This window comes from Myxine glutinosa, chromosome 4 (genome assembly GCF_964187855.1).
Source record: "Myxine glutinosa chromosome 4, kmMyxGlut1.1, whole genome shotgun sequence".
Classification (NCBI taxonomy): Eukaryota; Metazoa; Chordata; class Myxini; order Myxiniformes; family Myxinidae; genus Myxine; species Myxine glutinosa.
The window spans coordinates 72,712,820-72,734,675 of record NC_136264.1 but is presented as its reverse complement, the minus strand read 5'-3'; the positions used below and the strand labels follow the sequence as shown (position 1 = coordinate 72,734,675).

Genomic DNA, 21,856 nt, shown 5'->3' with positions numbered 1-21,856 from the left:
AAAAGCCTTGAACATGTTTATAAAGTATAATGTTCGTATAAATGGATGCCTTGAAGCCAGGTGTTCATAAACTGGGGACTGCCTGTATAGTATTTTAATAAATCTATATAACAATATGCTTGTTCGTCCGTCTGTCTGTCTCTGTATACAGTCCGTCCACCCATTGGTTGGATGGCTGGCCTGACTCCACCCACAATTTCAACCTGAAAAATAATACCGCTGCCATGTTGGTAATTACTGCTATGCAAAGCCAAATACGTCTTCGGAGCTGTCATATTCACAACTGCCATGCCCTCCCGATAAGTTTGCCCTTCAGTGTAAAACAACTAAAGCATTCTCTCAGCAATCAAAGCATTCACCGTTGGGGTTATGCTGGTCCTTGCTTTAATCTCCAACTATTTTTTCTTAAACGTCTCGACCAGAGACAATACAACCCTTGTCATTATAAAGTATTTGGCCAGGGGAATCTCATGATATTGTGAAAGAAAGCATCCGTCAGTACTTTATTTACTTTCAACGATGTGTATATATGCATCATGAAGAAGATAATTGGTTTTGGGTCGTTTGTTGCAATTCCATGGGGTTTCCGCATATCTCGTGGGATTGTGATCTGGCAACTGTGATGGGCCATGACATGTAGTCCATACTATCTTGATCACGGTTCCTGTGATGTTGGTGATTGCATGTTAGAGGAGGGGGAAGCGTTAAATGTTCCGTTGTTTTTTTTCTTCTTGTTGTTTTTTTGGGTACATAGTCAAGGCTGGTGGAAGAGCTAGTACACTGAACAGATCAGGATGTAACAGGACAAATAGGACCAGTAGAGAGAGGGGAGTGGGGTCGGGGGGGGGGGGGGGGAACACTAACAGCAGAGTTGAAGGCCAAGATAGAGGCAGACATGTACAGAAGGCCAAAGTAGAGGCAGGGGTGAGGGGGGGGCGGGTGGCGGGGGAAAGAGGGAAGAGCAGAGTTGATGACTTTGTCACATTTTACATTTACATCATTTTACATTTACATCTGATAGTGGTGATATTCCCGAACAGCCCCCACAATGTCATGCCGAGCAGTCGATTAACACCGACCACTTAACAAATGGACTGAACCGACTTTTTACTCCCAAGGACAGCGTTCATTTTATGATGAGTTAGCACATACGAGAACGACAAGAAGCGCAAGAGAGACTTAGCTTCTGATTTAACGGTGTTTATTCCCCTCCAACAAATAACTGGGGAAGAATAGAACATGATAGTGGGGTAACAAAGGTGGGATGGGTAGTTGGGGAGATGGGGGTGGAGGGGAGAAATAAACACAAATTTACATTAAATAATTATTTACAAGGGGAATATAGAAATTAAGATTCCACACTCCAGGCTCGAGCATGGCCGGGGAAGGGAGCGAGAACCGTGTGAGGCCTTGTGTCGTGGCGTGGGTCGACGAACCAAGTGACGAAGCAGGCAACGATAAAACTGCCACACTCGAGGTGACCAAGCAGAGACTTTATTTTGAGGAGAGCGAAAAAGTGAAGACTGAAACTCCACCCTCTTTCTCTGGATGACGCCCCTCTCTTTCTCTGGATGACGCCCCTCTCTTTCTCTGGATGACGCCCCTCTCTTTCTCTGGATGACGCCCCTCTCTTTCTCTGGATGACGCCCCTCTCTTTCTCTGGATGATGCCCCTCTCTTTCTTTGGATGATGCCCCTCTCTTTCTCTGGATGACGCCCCTCTCTTTCTCTGGATGACGCCCCTCTCTTTCTCTGGATGACGCCCCTCTCTTTCTTTGGATGATGTGTTACGTGGTCCTCCCTGTGACCACCTGGTCTCGGTGACCCCCGGACCTTGAGAGGAACCCCGCCAGAAAGATATATGATTTATACGCTTTCGTAACGCAATCAAAACCAAGTAAACCCTCCAGTGGACCAACGAAGGAAACAATCCAAATCAATAAGGAAACCACACCAAGGATCCGGATCAATCAACAATATATTCACCCCTGAGTAGAATCATCAACAACACAATACTTCAACCCTCCATATGCATTCCTACAATACTTCTAAGATGGCCATCTTATATATTCCCACCTTGCCCCCTACTTACGGCACCCTCAATGGTCAATGTCTCTCACAATGTCTCTGGGCCCCTCCCGACCCAGGTGAAGGTCGATTCGCGCCGGCGAATCGCGATCTCAAGTCAATGGCCGAACAAGGTCGACTAGGATGGCGATGTTCGCGCCGACCCTGCGCCTTAGTAGCTCGATCTCCGCACGCGGGCGGTTGAACAGACACCTTCCTGACGTGCTCCAAACGTGCACGTCCCGTGACGGGAACAGCTGCTGCAGCGGACCCCTTCTCGGCAAGCCACCGAGGTCGGAGCCCGTGATCGCGGCCTCTGGGCTGTGAACGGCTCGCCAAGCGCTCGAGGCCCCAGGCGCCACCCGTACTCGTTCTCGTAGACGTTGAGGCGAACTGTGCCGGACGCTTGGTTCCTTCCAGGAACCCCCGGCAACCGGACACGTAACAGGTAATTACCCCGCGCAGGTAACTCCTCGCGCCAGACGGGCTTTTCCAACTCAGCGTTCTGCCGCAGGTAAAAGGCGACTTGACCCGCGTCCGCTGGTCGAAGAGGATGGCTGCTTTTCTTTCCAGACCTTGTCTTCTTCTTTTCTTCCGGTTCACGATCCCGTTTCCGGTCTCGTGGTTACCAGAAGCGCTTCTACCCCTTTAACCACAACAACCTTTAATAGAATAAACATTAATAAGAAATGACCTGAATAGCCATTCCCATAAACCCGGAATTCGTAACAGATGCCCCTCTCTTTCTTTGAATGACGCCCCTCTCTTTCTCTGGATGACGCCCCTCTCTTTCTCTCGATGACGCTCCCCTCTTTCTCTGAATGACACCCCTCTCTTTCTCTGGATGATGCCCCTCTCTTTCTCTGGATGATGCCCCTCTCTTTCTCTGGATGACACCCCTCTCTTTCTCTGGATGACGCCCCTCTCTTTCTCTGGATGATGCATCTCTCTTTCTCTGGATGACGCCCCTCTCTTTCCCTGGATGACGCCCCTCTCTTTCTCTGGATGACGCCCCTCTCTTTCTCTGGATGACGCCCCTCTCTTTCTCTGGATGACGCCCCTCTCTTTCTCTGGATGACGCCCCTCTCTTTCTCTGGATGACGCCCCTCTCTTTCTCTGGATGACGCCCCTCTCTTTCTCTGGATGACGCCCCTCTCTTTCTCTGGATGACGCTCCTCTCTTTCTCTGGATGACGCTCCTCTCTTTCTCTGGATGACGCCCCTCTCTTTCTCTGGATGACGCTCCTCTCTTTCTCTGGATGACGCCCCTCTCTTTCTCTGGATGACGCCCTCTCTTTCTGTGGACGACGCTCCTCTCTTTCTCTGGATGACGCCCCTCTCTTTCTCTGGATGACGCCCCTCTCTTTCTCTTGATGACGCCCTCTCTTTCTCTGGATGATGCCCCTCTCTTTCTCTGGATGATGCCCCTCTCTTTCTCTGGATGCTGCTTCTCTCTTTCTTGATGATGTCCCTCTCTTTCTTGATGATGCCCCTCTCTTAACTCGTCCCTCTCTCTTTCAAGGCCTCAATGGCACCTCACCCAGAGATTACAGAAGGTTCCACAGACAGGTCCTTCACCTTAATCCTTCGCTATTTATTGGACAACTCATCAGCCTTCGTATGATGCAAATTTAATCAGGACTATTCTTAAACTAACATTTCCCTGCTCAATACATCGAGATGGCTATACTACCCGAAACACGGAGCATACTAATCGATACGCTTCTCACTGTTCTAAGGTGATTTCTATCTCCTCACTCCCCAGCAAAGGTAAAAAATATTGACACATTTGGAAATATTTTTCTCCAATGCATGTACACTAAAGTGTATGGTACACCTCCAAGTATACACTGCTCAGATTACTTCCCAATAACAAGCCAGTTGATCCAAAAGTTGTCCTACCAGAGGCAGTTTTAACAACTCCAAAAGGGTTGCACAAGGTTTCAGTGAGCACACACACATGCATCCCAAATCACCTGGACAATCAGGTTTTGATTAGGCATTGTCAGGACTCGTGCAGATCAAAACCTCTGCAGGAACAACGGTGTGCACTGATGCCTTGAAAAATGAATCATCAGTGGAGATGAGGCCCTTTCCTCTCCTTTTGCTGATCATGCGTCTCACTCATGAGGTCAGCTGTGGTCAATAACGCTCACTTGTTGATCACAACTGTTTGCAACAGAGAACACAAAAAGTTTCCTTAACAGTTTGAATAAAGCTAAATCTATCGACATAGGGATTGCAGAGCAGCTTGTAAAGCTTTTATCAGGGGCAGTTTTACAACTAGATAATGATTGCCCAAGTTATCAGTGTACGCTTGATGTGACCCTGCAGACATTCCAAATATCTGGCATATTAGTTTTGTCCATGGAGTGTTTGTCCTCTTTCCTTCTGGCTCCTTTGGATATCAGCCAATAGGTGATTTGGCTTATGGGCAATGTCCATGCAGTAGACAATAGACAAATCAACACATTATATAGATATAAACCAGGAATCCCAGCTTCAAGCAGAACTATAACCTCCTCTCTATTTTCTCATCAATCTATCCTCTCATCGATCACGTATATACTTGTATATTACTTATTAGACTGAGCTCCTCCCCCGCAACCCCCACATAAAACATTTGATGCTGACAAAAAAAAACACATGCCGATTGCTGGCATTCTGTTGTCAAAAGACATAGGGGCATCACAAAGCCAAAATCACAGGTTATGCTTGTTCAACAAATTGGCAAGTATTTCCTCACCCCCCTCACCCCCCCCTTTTCCACCACACTCCAATCCCTCCTCCTTCCAAATTTCCAATTTTCTCTCTTGCCCCCCATTCCTCGCCACACCAATTGTTTGTCCAAGTCTGCCTCTATCTTGGCCTTCAACTATGCAGTTGGTGCCCCCCCCCCCCCCTCTCTACTGTTCCTTTCGTCCTGTTGCGTCCTGATACGTTCAGTGCACTGGTACGAGCTCTTTCACGAACCTCAACTATGTATAGGAAAAAAACAGTTCCAAATGGATGGTGATCTGAATCGTGTTTTATGTGAATACTTGCTTGCAAAAGCAAAATATTTGTTTGAAACCTCATTCATTGAGCAACAGTGTTACGAAGATTAACTTGTTCTTGCGATGAATATTCAGGATGATAACGAAAGGTATTGTAATTTTATAATCGTGGACCGCAAGGTGGACTCGAGGTCACATCCTCCTCCTGATTGATCACAAATTTAGCAACAGATTGTCCATCCGAGACTCACTGCCCATTCTCTACTGCCGCGAACGGACCCCACCCCTCAGCTATTCTTACCTCGTGACCATGTGCTGATTGGTTCTCCACCTGGCCTGTCGAGCCTCGCGCTACAATCACAGTTGCGAGTGGTTTCAGATGATTCTGGCAGTCTTGGCGGTTCTTACCTCTTGAAATGAACTGTTGCTGTCCTCGGTTTGGGGAGGGGAGGGTATTTGCTGGGCTTGCGGAGCTGGTTGTTGGCAATTCGGTTTGGCAATTCGGTTTGGCAATTCGGTTGGCAATTCGGTTCACTTTCCCCTTGTTACTAAAAACAGAGCAGAGCAGTGGTTCACAAAAAACTTCAACCCTGATTTTTGCCTGCAACCCTCTTCTGGTTAAACTGCCAAAGTCTAGGCTCTCTGCTCACCTTCACTCTTTCATTCCCCTTTTCTCCCGCCTCTGGAACAAACTCCCCCACTCCCTTCAATCCCACTCCTCCCTCCAGGTCTTTAAAACAACTGTTCACCACCATCTCTTATCTTCCCCCATCCAAAACCTTGATCTTTTCTACCCCCGGTAATTCACCCCAGAGTCCTTGCAGTGTTCATATGTTTTAATCCTCTCCCACCTCCCCCCAAGTCCTCCCGATGTCCCTGCTCTCAAATGTTGTGTTTGTGTCCTTCCCCCTCTCTTTTGTGTCCTTCCCCCTCTCTTTTGTGTCCTTCCCCCTCTCTCCCCATCTTGTCTACCGCTCCCCTTGTTTTTTGTGTTTTGTGTGTCGGTTTGTCTTTTTGTGTGATTAATGTTAGCTCTTTCACGAGCCTCGATCTTGTATACAAAAAAAAAGAAAAAAAAAGAAAAAAAGAAAAGAAACCAAATAGACAGATTGCAAAAGGATCGATTTAAAGACTTGATGAAGGGGAACGGTGGGGAAGCTTGTAGACACATTACGGAGGGGAGGGGCCATGATTATCATCTTCTACACAGAAACCATCGTTTTCACACAGAAACCGCACACTTACGCTGATCATGTACTAATGGTATAGCTAATCTATTTTACACCGTTACCCCCGATTCACGTCCCCGCAACAGTATCACGAGCTCTTAGTTTACCCTCGTGTAAAACATTTATCCATCAATAACAATAATTTTGTTTGAATTGTGGAACAGGTCGTATGCTCGCCATTGACGTCTCAGGTTGCTGGTATTTGGTTTTCAAATGAAGTGTCTCATGTTTACTGATTTTACTAAGCATCGTCAAAACAAGTATTTCACTTTCCCCTTGTTACTAAAAACAGAGCAGAGCAGTGGTTCACAAAAAACTTCAACCCTGATTTTTGTTCTTCAAACTCATTGAATATGCTCTGAAGTCTTTTGCATCAGTCACAGGAAATAACTACTTCTGCATAGCTGCCTTTGGTATTTTTGAGTGATTTATTTACCATCATTGGTATTTTGAGTGATTTTAAGTTTTGTAAAATCGTGTGCATCATGGTTTGTATCATCATTTATTAGTTGTGATTGTTTTTTTTTGTGGTTCTAATGTTTCCTTGTTACGCTGAGTTTTTATCTCATTCTAAAACCGAATTATGGAATTGCATTGAGCAGATTTTTCATGTTTTCGGTTTGACTTTTCCCTCTTTTTGTTTTTTCGTCTTTCCTATTACCACTTATGTTTGCTCTCCTCTACCCAGCATACATGAACTGATATTCTCATACATTACAAACTGTGTTCAGGTGTGCATGTCCATTTCTCTGTCAGTGCCACTTACCGACAATTCCACATTTTGCCTTACCCCTGACTGTGTCTACTATTAATCTTGATTTTGATAGTCTCTATGTAACTATTGAGTAATCGTACTGGTTGAGCTATGTGGCTATGACTTGGCAGGCAGGGTTGAAGTTTGTGCAAGACACCATGAAAAACATCTCTACAAGCATCGATGCTGCCTCGGTCGTGCACAGCTCCGACTTGGTTGTGGAGGCCATTGTGGAAAATCTACAAATCAAGCAGGATGTGTTTGCAACCCTTGACAAATTTGCACCTGAGTAAGTATTTCTGTTCGTGCAGATTAAAGGAGGGTTTCATTTAATGATGGGTAAGAACATAAAATTACCTGAAATGGTGGTTTATCAAACTTAAATAATAGGAAAACTGATGTTTTGGGCCTTGCCCTTCTTTGGAGTAAAAGACGAAGGGTTTTATTTTTGCTCCGGCAAAGGGTAAGGGCCGAAACGTCAGTTTTTCCTTTTGTTGAAGGTTGATCAATCACCGTTTAAGGTAATTTTTAAAATCTCTTCTTACTTCGTTTTCCACCCATGCAGATCGCTATTCATATGCTGAAATTAGCGATTATATTCTACTTTACTACGCACTAAACTGTTGATTAGCATGGTAATCATTTTGTACCATATATACTCTTTCAAACTAACTAATGCATTCACAGTTTTAGCGAGTGGCCTCTGTAGGCCCATTTATACCAAGGCCACTTGGGTCCGGGCCCACAGTGAAGGTGAATGTGTTGCCATATCCCCACAGCAAATTCGAATTTGGCCTTGATGCTTTTGGTGCTTTCCATCTTGCGGTGTAGCCTTTGTAATTTTGCTGTCAAAGTCTTCTGCGAATGGTAGATTGCGATACCTTCATCCCTGCACTCTGGAGGTTGTTGGTGATGTCACTGAGAATTGTTTTTAGGGTTTTTCCTCACAGCACTGATTATTTTTTTGTCATCAAATGCAGTCGTTTTCCTTGGCTGTCCTGGCCATTATCGATTGCAAAGTACACTTGTGCTTTCTTTCTTTTTCAAGATATTCCAAATTGTTGCATTTGCTATGCCCAATTTTTGTGCCAACGTTCTAATTCTGTATTCTGTTCTTTCAGCTTCAAAATTGCTTGCTTTTCTTTAATAGACAGTTCTCTGGTCTTCACGTTGGTTTGTACGCCCTCTGACTCCCAAGCCAAAAGCAACGGCTAAAACCAAGACAAGACTTTATGTCTTTCAATCCTGACAAATCTCACACTCTTACGATGTCTCTCCGAAAAGACCGACTGGACAACCCTCCCATCCACTTTCTGAATAATCCTCTCCAAGAAGTTCTGTCACTCAAGCTTTTGGGTCTCACTATCTGCCATGATCCTTCCTGGGAAAACCACATTTCAAATCTGGCCTCCAAAGCCAGTCGCCGACTGGGCATCCTCCATCGTGCGAAGTCCTTCCTTGGCACACCTGAGCTCCTCACCACATACAAGGCTTTCATCCGCAGCTCAATGGAATACTGCTCTCCCCTCTGGGCTGGTGCTCCTGCCTCACACCTAGCTCGTCTTCACGCTGTTGAAACCAAAGCATTCAGAATCATTGGAATCTCCCGTGATGAAGCTAACTCCAAGGGCCTCTCACTCACTCACAGCAGGCAGGTTGGTGGTCTTTCCGTCTTCTACCGACTCCTCTCTGGCCTTGCCCCCCCAGCTTTCTCTGGGCTCGGTCCCGCAAATATTCCTAAAGGTCGCACAAGATCTGCCTGCAACCCTCTTAAGGTTAAACTACCAAAATCAAGACTCTCTGCTCACCTTCACTCCTTCATTCCTCTTTTCTCCCACCTCTGGAACAAACTCCCTTACTCTCTTCAATCCCACTCCACCCTCCAGGTCTTTAAAACAGCTGTTCACCACCATCTCTTATCTTCCCCCATCCAAAACCTTGATCTTTTCTACCCCCGCTAATTTCACCCCAATTCCACTTTTTTGAAATACCAACTTCTGTCCTGGAAGTCCTTGGTGTCCTTGTGTTTTATACTTCTCCCACCCCCCCCCCCGCTCCAAAAATCGCTCGCTTTGCCAAGGGGCTCGCTCCCCCCCCGTTCCCCTCCCCTCCCCTCCCCCTCCCCCTCCCCCTCCCCCTCCCCTCCCCCGCCCGGCAATGCCGGGTACTTCTGCTAGTAATCTATGTTTGATACAAAATCCAACGTTGAGAGGGAAAGTTGATAGGTTTATTGTGAAAAAAATTGATAATTGCTAAATTGAAACTTGGTCTTGGTTCTTCAGGTGTTTCACCCTCAAAAACCTATTAAGCTCTAATGATGTTTTCAAGACTGAGGAGCTTTTGGCTAATGAATTACATAAACCTATAATCACAAAGTTTAAAAGAAGCAAGGTTTATTCCAAGGGTGTTGATTACATCTGGTCCGCTGATTTAATTGAATTAAATAATGATAAGGGATACAAGTATGCTTTAGCCGTTATTGATTTGAGGAGTAGATTTGCTTGGGTTGTTCCTTTGAAAAACAAAAGGGGTGATACTCTTATGTTGGCTCTCAGTGAAATATTTAGTAAAAGCAAAAGGAAACCAAAGAAGTTATGGACTGATGAGGGAACAGAGTTCTATAACAAAATATTTATGAAATTTCTTAAGGGGGAGGGTATTAAATTATACAGCACCTTTAATGAATGAAAGGCAGTTGTTATTGAGCATTTTAATCGCACTTTGAAAAAGACATTATATAAAAAATATTACACAAGTCGGTTCTCAACAGTGGGTATCTTTAATTCAAAATATTGTAGATAATTACAATAATACAGTTCATTCATCAACAAAATCAAAACCAAAATCAAAATCAAAATCTTTTCTACCCCCGCTAATTTCACCCCAAATCCACTTTTTTGAAATACCAACTTCTGTCCTGGAAGTCCTTGGTGTCCTTGTGTTTTATACTTCTCCCACCCCCCCCCCCCCTCCTTCCCACGTCTCCTCCCCCCAAGCCCTCTCCCTCCCACACATCTCCCTGCTCTCAAATGTTGTGTGCTCTCAAGTGTTTGTGTGCTTCCCCTTCTCTCCCCATCTTGTCTTCCGCTCCCTCTTTTTATATATTTTGTTTGTCTGGTTGATTTGTTTGTGAAGTAAATGTGAGCTCTTTCACGAGCCTCGTTTCAGTATACAAAAAAAAACACAAAAAATGAGCTGTGAATGTCTTTTTTTTTTGTGAACAATCAATGCAACAAGAAACACCTGTCCGTCACCTGTTCCTGTACTTATGCTCACCTAAAATGGGGGACTGAACATAAAAGGTGCTATTTTTCTACAATGGTAAAACTTGTACACATAGAAATACCAAGAAATAAAAGATGACCTTCTGTACTCTTGCCAAATTTCTTGAGTATAATCAATAATAACAAATGTGACTTCACTGTTCCAATACTTATGGAGGGCACTGTATGTCTATCTTGTCTATCTCACCATCAAAACACACTGTGAAATTGCATTTATGCATTGTGTGGTCAATTGTGAATTACAAAGGCTTTGTAAACATTTTATACATTAAAATATTAGGGTAGATTAGAAACTAGAAATGCAAGAATAAAAATTGGTGTTGCTTAAAAATAAACCACTTAAATTTTCAATGTATCAGTCGATAATTTTGCACTAATAAAAAGAAAAGCTTTCATTCTTATCACCAGACTTGATCATTTCTCTTTCCCAATATCACGATGACCTACGATGTTTATTTATACATTTGTTTCCACAGACGGGCCATTTTTGTGAGCAACACTTCTTCCTTACCAATCACGAACATTGCTAATGCCACAACACGACAAGACCGTTTTGGTGGCCTGCATTTCTTCAACCCTGTGCCAATGATGCCATTAGTAGAGGTTGGTGATATGTACAAACTTTACTTTATTAGCAAAGGACCTGTCCTCATGGATGGGTTAATTCCCCACTTCTGTTATGTATCTTATATGGGTTTCAGACAGAGAATTGGTATATTTTAGTATGAATTGTAATACCCGTTTTCACTATTTAAAAAAAAAAACCCACCTTTCAAGGCCATTTTTCCCCACAAAGCGGGGGTTGGCCTTTTTCGGGCACCGTGGTTGTTGTTGTTTTTTGTTGGTCCCCTTTTTGAAGCAATGTTTTACAGCCGGATGCCCTTCCTGCCGCCAACCCTTTTTGTCGCCTTTTTTTTTTTTTTTTTTTTTTTTGTATACAAGATCGAGGCTCGTGAAAGAGCGAACATTAATCACACAGAAAGACAAACAGACACACAAAACAAATAACATCGGGAGCGGTAGACAAGATGGGGAGAGAGGGGGAAGGACACAAACACAACATTTGAGAGCAGGGACCGAGAGACATGGAGACATCGAGATTGATTTTTACGAGATTTTGATTTTACGACAAACAGGGAATTAACAGTGAACTGGTACTCAATTTGCCGACCTAGGAAGGATGACAGGCTGAGTCAACCCCCCTGGCGTAAATTCAGCGATCGACCGGGATTCGAACCCAGGATCCTAGGATCCTAAGCTGGCACCCTAGCCGCTAGCCCAACACCAGGCTTTTTTTTTTTTTTTAATAGACCTCGGGGGCTATGATTTTGGGGTTTACTTAACCACTTAAAACCAACACCCTGAGTAAACCACCAGTTTTCAAATCCGTCTGTCAGTCGGTTCAGGAATACCCACAAAAACTTCTCGTGATGTTAAAACACAAGTTTGGTATGGCAGTTCCAACTTCCGGGAATATGATTTTAATTTTTTCGGCAAGTTAATTTTTTATTCCTCCGCAATGACGTCGCCAGAGGCATTATATTTTCGGATTGTCCATTCGTGCGTCCTTGATAGGTTTTCGTTATCGTGTTAATTTAAGGTGGTTGATGGCTTAAGGAATCCAAGTCAAACTTGGTACAAGTATGTATAATGATGCAAAGATATACTGCTGAAATTATGGGATCAAGAGGTCAAAGGTCAGAGATACAGTTCGGTAGAAATTACTACTGTGCTAACTTGTGAACCAGTGATGGGAATTTCACCAAACTTGGTATAAGTATACATTATGATGCAAAGATGAACTGATTCGATTTTGGGGTCGATTTCTGCATGAAGAGGTCAAAGGTCAGTTTCTGTGAAAGGTTTTGTTACCGCGATAACTTAAGAATGGCTGAAGGGAACTACATCAAACTTGGTACAAGTATGCATAATGATGCAAAGATAAACGGATTACATTTTGGGGCAAGAGTTCAAGCCGGAGGTCCCGTTAGGTGAAAATTCTGTTACTGCGCTAACTTGTGAACCAGTGATGGGAATTTGACCAAACTTGGTACAAGTATATATTATGATGAAAAGACGAACTGATTCGATTTTGGCATCAAAATTTTGGCATCAGAGGTCATAGGAGGTAAAAATGTGGTACTTGAGAACAGCTGAAGGGATTTAAATCAAACTTGGTAAACCATGTATAATGATGTAATAATGTGGGCAGACGCATATTGGTCGATGTCGCGATATCGAAGTGCCATTCTCGTTTTTCTTTACGCCTCCACAGCCGAATGTGCCAGAGGCATCATTTCACTTCTATGCCATTATAACCTCTTATTTATTTATTTATTTTTTACTTTGTGGTCATATGTCAATAATTTGCTTCCAATTAAAATTTACAATAGTGATGTAAAATATTGGATATCTTTACTGTTTTTTGGGTCTGTCTCTTTTGGTTCATGCATAAGAAATAATGTTGGCGGGAATGTATTTCCAAATAAGCAATGGTATAATGACCCCTTTTAGCGCGTTTAAGATTAGTGCTGTCTTCTCCATGAACGCATCATGAGTGCTAAGCGAGGTATTACTGTACTGTACTGTACTTAAGATAGCTAAAGGAGGTGGTGGGACGCAATGGAGTTTACTCTTAGCAGAGAACTCCTCACCTGGCAATGCCCGTGAAGAAAGTACCACAGCGACTTTTACAACTGCTTGCGCACGTTTTATGTAGTTGATATAAAAGCAACATGAGTAGGATTGAAAACATGATAGCGCACCGTCAGTACCAGAAACAACCCCTTCCCCCTTTTGTACACGTAATAAATAGATGCCCCCCTTACATTCATAAGTGAAAGCCTTTTTGAAAACTCTTATTTTTACTGCACGTTTTGTTTTGCACATTTCTTTTTGTTTCTGTATAACATGCAGTGGCGTCTGCAATATCTGTTTCAAAGAATCCTATTATTTAACATATGCTGGTAATTCAATGAATAACAAGTTGTTGTGATTTCTCAGGTGGTTCAGACGCCTATGACGAGTCAAGCCACATTTGAAGCTTTAACTGACTTTGCCAAAGCCCTTGGAAAGCACCCTGTTGCATGCAAGGTAAACTTCTATAACTATGCAAATTTTTGATTGACTGAAATGTTGAACATATCAAGGGGGAATGAAAATGATGATGGAGAAGGTTTTTGAGGAACATGTGGTTCGTGCTACCAAGACTGATATTTAAAAAAACGAATATGGGTGAAGGTGATAGTCTGATAGATGTAGATGTTACACAGACTGAATATAAAGAAAACAAGAACTGAAGTTATACAGGGACTTCATATTTGTTCTGAGTAGATAGCATGCAGAATAGCTTTACAGGAAGGCTCGTGGGAGTCAGAACAGTGAATGGATTTTTAAAAGGGAATTGGAAAAATACGTAGAAGTAAATGAGATATGATATAGCTTGCGAAAACAAAATAATGCGATACTGCTTGCATGTGTGTTGTGATGCTTTAAATGGTTGTTATATCAGGTGGGTATCAGAAGTTGGAACGAAACCCTCCCTGGTCCCAAAGTATCTGTCTTCATTGTTTAGGTTTGGGTTTTGAGCACCAGGTTGTGATTTTTCTTTCATGTTTAAGCAGAATAACATTTTCACTTACTCCATATCACAGTATATATCTTGCTCCAAAGGAGCTTTTTAAAGATCGTCAGTGAACCTTGGACAGCTTAATTTTTACAGGACCTAAGGCTAGTAGTGAAGTGTACCTGAGGCCCCCTAGTAGAAGTACCTAAGGCCCCCTAGTAGAAGTACCTAAGGCTCCCTCCCCACCTCCCCCACCCCTCCCCACACACACACACGACAACGAAGCATCATACAAATAACTTGGAGTAGAAGAGGGCCACCAAATATGTCACAAACAAATGCGCAAAACAATCACCAAAGAATACCCATGTAAGCTAAACCTGAAAACATACCTTTCCCCATGAAACAAAATCAAAGCCATAAACCAACTCGCAGTACCAGTGTTCCAATATAGCTGCGGAATAATAAAGTAGCTCCAATCAGAAATCAACAAGTTGGACATCAAAACTAGAAAACTCCTTACCATCCATAAGATGTTTTACAAAAACCATTGCATTCCAAGAATGTACCTGCCGAGGCGAGAAGGAGGGAGTGGCCTGATGGAACTCAACCAGGTGCACATGGCGACGAGTGTAGGACTAGCTGAGTATTTGAAATGCTCAACAGACTTTCGGATGCAATTTGAAAACAAACATTAACACAACAAACCTGAAAAAGTATCCCTAACTCACCTTGCAAAGAATTTCAAAAAACAGGTGCGAATAGAAGACGCCGCACAGGAAAATGAAACAGCAACAAATACAGCCCCAACTAGAACGCCACTCAATAGAGCGCATACTCCCGCCGTGGGTCAAGTTGGAATAGTACGATTTCACAAAAGTTTGAGGGAGTAGTTCAGTGACAACACAAGACAAGACAGACACTGCACCGATATATATAATGTATAATTGTGTGTATATATATATATATATATATATATATATATATATATATATATACATATATACATATATATATATATATACATATACTGTATATATAATATATAGAAGATTAAAAACACCTCACAGCCACAAAACACGAAATTAAAAACACCTCACATCCACAAAACACGAAATTAAAAACACCTCAGCCACAAAACACAAAATTTAAAACACTTCACAGCCACAAAACACGAAATAAAAAACACTTCACAGCCACAAAACACAAAATTAAAAACACCTCAGCCACAAAACACAAAATTAAAAACACCTCACAGCCACAAAACACAAAATTAAAAACACCTCAGCCACAAAACACAAAATTAAAAACACCTCAGCCACAAAACACAAAATTAAAAACACCTCAGCCACAAAACACTAAATTAAAAACACCTCAGCCACAAAACACTAAATTAAAAACACCTCAGCCACAAAACACGAAATTAAAAACACCTCAGCCACAAAACACAAAATTAAAAACACCTCACAGCCACAAAACACAAAATTAAAAACACTTCAGCCACGAAACACAAAATTAAAAACACTTCACAGCCACAAAACACAAAATTAAAAACACTTCACAGCCACAAAACACAAAACTAAAAACACCTCAGCCACAAAACACAAAATTAAAAACACTTCACAGCCACAAAACACAAAATTCAAAACACCTCAGCCACAAAACACTAAATTAAAAACACCTCACAGCCACAAAACACAAAATTAAAAACACTTCACAGCCACAAAACACAAAATTCAAAACACCTCAGCCACAAAACACTAAATTAAAAACACTTCACAGCCACAAAACACAAAATTCAAAACACCTCAGCCACAAAACACTAAATTAAAAACACTTCACAGCCACAAAACACAAAATTAAAAACACTTCACAGCCACAAAACACAAAATTCAAAACACCTCAGCCACAAAACACTAAATTAAAAACACCTCACAGCCACAAAACACGAAATTAAAAACATCTCGGCCACAAAACACTAAATTAAAAACACTTCACAGCCACAAAACACAAAATTAAAAACACTTCACAGCCACAAAACACAAAACTAAAAACACCTCAGCCACAAAACACAAAATTAAAAACACTTCACAGCCACAAAACACAAAATTCAAAACACCTCAGCCACAAAACACAATTAAAAACACCTCAGCCACAAAACACGAAATTAAAAACACTTCACAGCACAAAACACAAAATTAAAAACACCTCAGCCACGAAACACAAAATTAAAAACACCTCAGCCACAAAACACGAAATTAAAAACATCTCAGCCACAAAACACTAAATTAAAAACACTTCACAGCACAAAACACAAAATTAAAAACACCACAGCCACGAAACACAAAATTAAAAACACCTCACAGCCACAAAACACAAAATTAAAAACACCTCAGCCACAAAACACGAAATTAAAAACACCTCAGCCACAAAACACGAAATTAAAAACACCTCACAGCCACAAAACACAAAATTAAAAACACCTCACAGCCACAAAACACGAAATTAAAAACACCTCACAGCCACAAAACACGAAATTAAAAACACCTCACAGCCACAAAACACAAAATTAAAAACACCTCACAGCCACAAAACACAAAATTAAAAACACCTCACAGCCACAAAACACAAAATTAAAAACACCTCAGCCACAAAACACGAAATTAAAAACACCACAGCCACGAAACACAAAATTAAAAACACCTCAGCCACAAAACACGAAATTAAAAACACCTCACAGCCACAAAACACAAAATTAAAAACACCTCACAGCCACAAAACACGAAATTAAAAACACCTCACAGCCACGAAACACGAAATTAAAAACACCTCACAGCCACAAAACACGAAATTAAAAACACCTCACAGCCACAAAACACAAAATTAAAAACACCTCACAGCCACAAAACACGAAATTAAAAACACCTCAGCCACAAAACACGAAATTAAAAACACTTCACAGCCATGAAACACGAAATTAAAAACACCTCACAGCCACAAAACACTAAATTAAAAACACCTCACAGCCACAAAACACTAAATTAAAAACACCTCACAGCCACAAAACACTAAATTAAAAACACCTCACAGCCACAAAACACTAAATTAAAAACACCTCACAGCCACAAAACACTAAATTAAAAACACTTCACAGCCACAAAACACAAAATTAAAAACACTTCACAGCCACAAAACACAAAATTAAAAACACCTCACAGCCACAAAACACGAAATTAAAAACACTTCACAGCCACAAAACACAAAATTAAAAACACCTCAGCCACAAAACACGAAATTAAAAACACCTCAGCCACAAAACACGAAATTAAAAACACCTCACAGCCACAAAACACTAAATTAAAAACACCTCACAGCCACAAAACACTAAATTAAAAACACCTCACAGCCACAAAACACTAAATTAAAAACACCTCACAGCCACAAAACACTAAATTAAAAACACCTCACAGCCACAAAACACTAAATTAAAAACACCTCACAGCCACAAAACACTAAATTAAAAACACTTCACAGCCACAAAACACGAAATTAAAAACACCTCACAGCCACAAAACACTAAATTAAAAACACCTCACAGCCACAAAACACTAAATTAAAAACACCTCACAGCCACAAAACACTAAATTAAAAACACTTCACAGCCACAAAACACAAAATTAAAAACACCTCACAGCCACAAAACACAAAATTAAAAACACCTCACAGCCACAAAACACGAAATTAAAAACACTTCACAGCCACAAAACACAAAATTAAAAACACCTCACAGCCACAAAACACTAAATTAAAAACACCTCACAGCCACAAAACACTAAATTAAAAACACCTCACAGCCACAAAACACTAAATTAAAAACACCTCAGCCACAAAACACTAAATTAAAAACACCTCACAGCCATGAAACACGAAATTAAAAACACTTCACAGCCATGAAACACAAAATTAAAAACACCTCAGCCACAAAACACAAAATTAAAAACACCTCACAGCCACAAAACACAAAATTAAAAACACCTCAGCCACAAAACACGAAATTAAAAACACGTCACAGCCACAAAACACAAAATTAAAAACACTTCAGCCACGAAACACAAAATTAAAAACACTTCACAGCCACAAAACACAAAACTAAAAACACCTCAGCCACAAAACACAAAATTAAAAACACTTCACAGCCACAAAACACAAAATTAAAAACACTTCACAGCCACAAAACACAAAATTAAAAATACTTCACAGCCACAAAACACAAAATTAAAAACACTTCACAGCCACAAAACACAAAATTCAAAACACCTCAGCCACAAAACACAAAATTCAAAACACCTCAGCCACAAAACACAATTAAAAACACCTCAGCCACAAAACACGAAATTAAAAACACTTCACAGCACAAAACACAAAATTAAAAACACCTCAGCCACGAAACACAAAATTAAAAACACCTCAGCCACAAAACACGAAATTAAAAACACCTCAGCCACAAAACACGAAATTAAAAACACCTCACAGCCACAAAACACAAAATTAAAAACACCTCACAGCCACAAAACACGAAATTAAAAACACCTCACAGCCACAAAACACAAAATTAAAAACACCTCAGCCACAAAACACGAAATTAAAAACACCTCAGCCACAAAACACGAAATTAAAAACACCTCACAGCCACAAAACACGAAATTAAAAACACTTCACAGCCACAAAACACAAAATTAAAAACACCTCACAGCCACAAAACACGAAATTAAAAACACCTCACAGCCACAAAACACAAAATTAAAAACACCTCACAGCCACAAAACACGAAATTAAAAACACCTCACAGCCACAAAACACGAAATTAAAAACATCTCAGCCACAAAACACTAAATTAAAAACACTTCACAGCCACAAAACACAAAATTAAAAACACTTCACAGCCACAAAACACAAAACTAAAAACACCTCAGCCACAAAACACAATTAAAAACACCTCAGCCACAAAACACGAAATTAAAAACACCTCACAGCACAAAACACAAAATTAAAAACACCTCAGCCACGAAACACAAAATTAATAACACCTCAGCCACAAAACACGAAATTAAAAACACTTCACAGCACAAAACACAAAATTAAAAACACCTCAGCCACGAAACACAAAAGTAAAAACACTTCACAGCACAAAACACAAAATTAAAAACACCTCAGCCACGAAACACAAAATTAAAAACACCTCAGCCACAAAACACGAAATTAAAAACACCTCAGCCACAAAACACTAAATTAAAAACACCTCACAGCCACAAAACACTAAATTAAAAACACCTCAGCCACAAAACACAAAATTAAAAACACCTCAGCCACGAAACACAAAATTAAAAACACCTCAGCCACAAAACACAAAATTAAAAACACCTCAGCCACAAAACACGAAATTAAAAACACTTCACAGCACAAAACACAAAATTAATAACACCTCAGCCACAAAACACGAAATTAAAAACACCTCAGCCACAAAACACAAAATTAAAAACACCTCAGCCACGAAACACAAAATTAAAAACACCTCAGCCACAAAACACAAAATTAAAAACACCTCAGCCACGAAACACAAAATTAATAACACCTCAGCCACAAAACACGAAATTAAAAACACTTCACAGCACAAAACACAAAATTAATAACACCTCAGCCACAAAACACGAAATTAAAAACACTTCACAGCACAAAACACAAAATTAAAAACACCTCAGCCACAAAACACAAAATTAAAAACACTTCACAGCCACGAAACACAAAATTAAAAACACTTCACAGCACAAAACACAAAATTAAAAACACCTCAGCCACAAAACACGAAATTAAAAACACCTCACAGCCACAAAACACAAAATTAATAACACCTCAGCCACAAAACACGAAATTAAAAACACCTCACAGCCACAAAACACAAAATTAAAAACACCACAGCCACGAAACACAAAATTAAAAACACCTCACAGCCACAAAACACAAAATTAAAAACACCTCAGCCACAAAACACGAAATTAAAAACACCTCACAGCCACAAAACACAAAATTAAAAACACCTCACAGCCACAAAACACGAAATTAAAAACACCTCAGCCACAAAACACGAAATTAAAAACACCTCACAGCCACAAAACACAAAATTAAAAACACCTCAGCCACAAAACACGAAATTAAAAACACCTCACAGCCACAAAACACAAAATTAAAAACACCTCACAGCCACAAAACACGAAATTAAAAACACCTCACAGCCACAAAACACGAAATTAAAAACATCTCAGCCACAAAACACTAAATTAAAAACACTTCACAGCCACAAAACACAAAATTAAAAACACTTCACAGCCACAAAACACAAAACTAAAAACACCTCAGCCACAAAACACAAAATTAAAAACACCTCAGCCACAAAACACGAAATTAAAAACACCTCACAGCCACAAAACACGAAATTAAAAACATCTCAGCCACAAAACACTAAATTAAAAACACTTCACAGCCACAAAACACAAAATTAAAAACACTTCACAGCCACAAAACACAAAACTAAAAACACCTCAGCCACAAAACACAAAATTAAAAACACTTCACAGCCACAAAACACAAAATTCAAAACACCTCAGCCACAAAACACAATTAAAAACACCTCAGCCACAAAACACGAAATTAAAAACACCTCACAGCACAAAACACAAAATTAAAAACACCTCAGCCACAAAACACGAAATTAAAAACACTTCACAGCACAAAACACAAAATTAAAAACACCTCAGCCACGAAACACAAAATTAAAAACACCTCAGCCACAAAACACGAAATTAAAAACACCTCAGCCACAAAACACTAAATTAAAAACACCTCACAGCCACAAAACACTAAATTTAAAACACCTCAGCCACAAAACACAAAATTAAAAACACCTCAGCCACGAAACACAAAATTAAAAACACCTCAGCCACAAAACACAAAATTAAAAACACCTCAGCCACGAAACACAAAATTAAAAACACCTCACAGCACAAAACACAAAATTAATAACACCTCAGCCACAAAACACGAAATTAAAAACACTTCACAGCACAAAACACAAAATTAAAAACACCTCAGCCACAAAACACTAAATTAAAAACACCTCACAGCACAAAACACAAAATTAAAAACACTTCACAGCACAAAACACAAAATTAAAAACACCTCACAGCACAAAACACAAAATTAAAAACACTTCACAGCACAAAACACAAAATTAAAAACACTTCACAGCACAAAACACAAAATTAAAAACACCTCAGCCACGAAACACAAAATTAAAAACACCTCAGCCACAAAACACGAAATTAAAAACACCTCACAGCCACAAAACACAAAATTAAAAACACCTCAGCCACGAAACACAAAATTAAAAACACCTCAGCCACAAAACACGAAATTAAAAACACTTCACAGCACAAAACACAAAATTAAAAACACCTCACAGCCACAAAACACTAAATTAAAAACACTTCACAGCCACAAAACACAAAATTAAAAACACTTCACAGCCACAAAACACAAAATTAAAAACACCTCAGCCACAAAACACAAAATTAAAAACACTTCACAGCACAAAACACAAAATTAAAAACACCTCAGCCACGAAACACAAAATTAAAAACACCTCAGCCACAAAACACGAAATTAAAAACACCTCACAGCCACAAAACACAAAATTAAAAACACCTCACAGCCACAAAACACAAAATTAAAAACACCTCACAGCCACAAAACACAAAATTAAAAACACCTCAGCCACAAAACACGAAATTAAAAACACCTCAGCCACGAAACACAAAATTAAAAACACCTCAGCCACAAAACACGAAATTAAAAACACCTCAGCCACAAAACACGAAATTAAAAACACTTCACAGCCACAAAACAAAAT

The 21,856-nt window shown here is 40.3% G+C and overlaps 1 protein-coding gene across 2 annotated transcripts in view; it reads left to right on the top strand.

Annotated features, from left to right (window-relative positions):
• The window catches only part of HADH (hydroxyacyl-CoA dehydrogenase), a 91,884-nt gene that overhangs the window by 49,563 nt on the left and 20,465 nt on the right, over window positions 1–21,856 (top strand). For both annotated transcript variants that reach the window (XM_078775905.1, XM_068112560.2), the window contains exons 3-5: window positions 7,176–7,333; window positions 10,805–10,931; window positions 13,332–13,421. In XM_078775905.1, coding sequence (XP_078632031.1) covers window positions 7,176–7,333; window positions 10,805–10,931; window positions 13,332–13,421 — 375 coding nt within the window. The remainder of the gene's footprint in view (window positions 1–7,175; window positions 7,334–10,804; window positions 10,932–13,331; window positions 13,422–21,856) is intronic.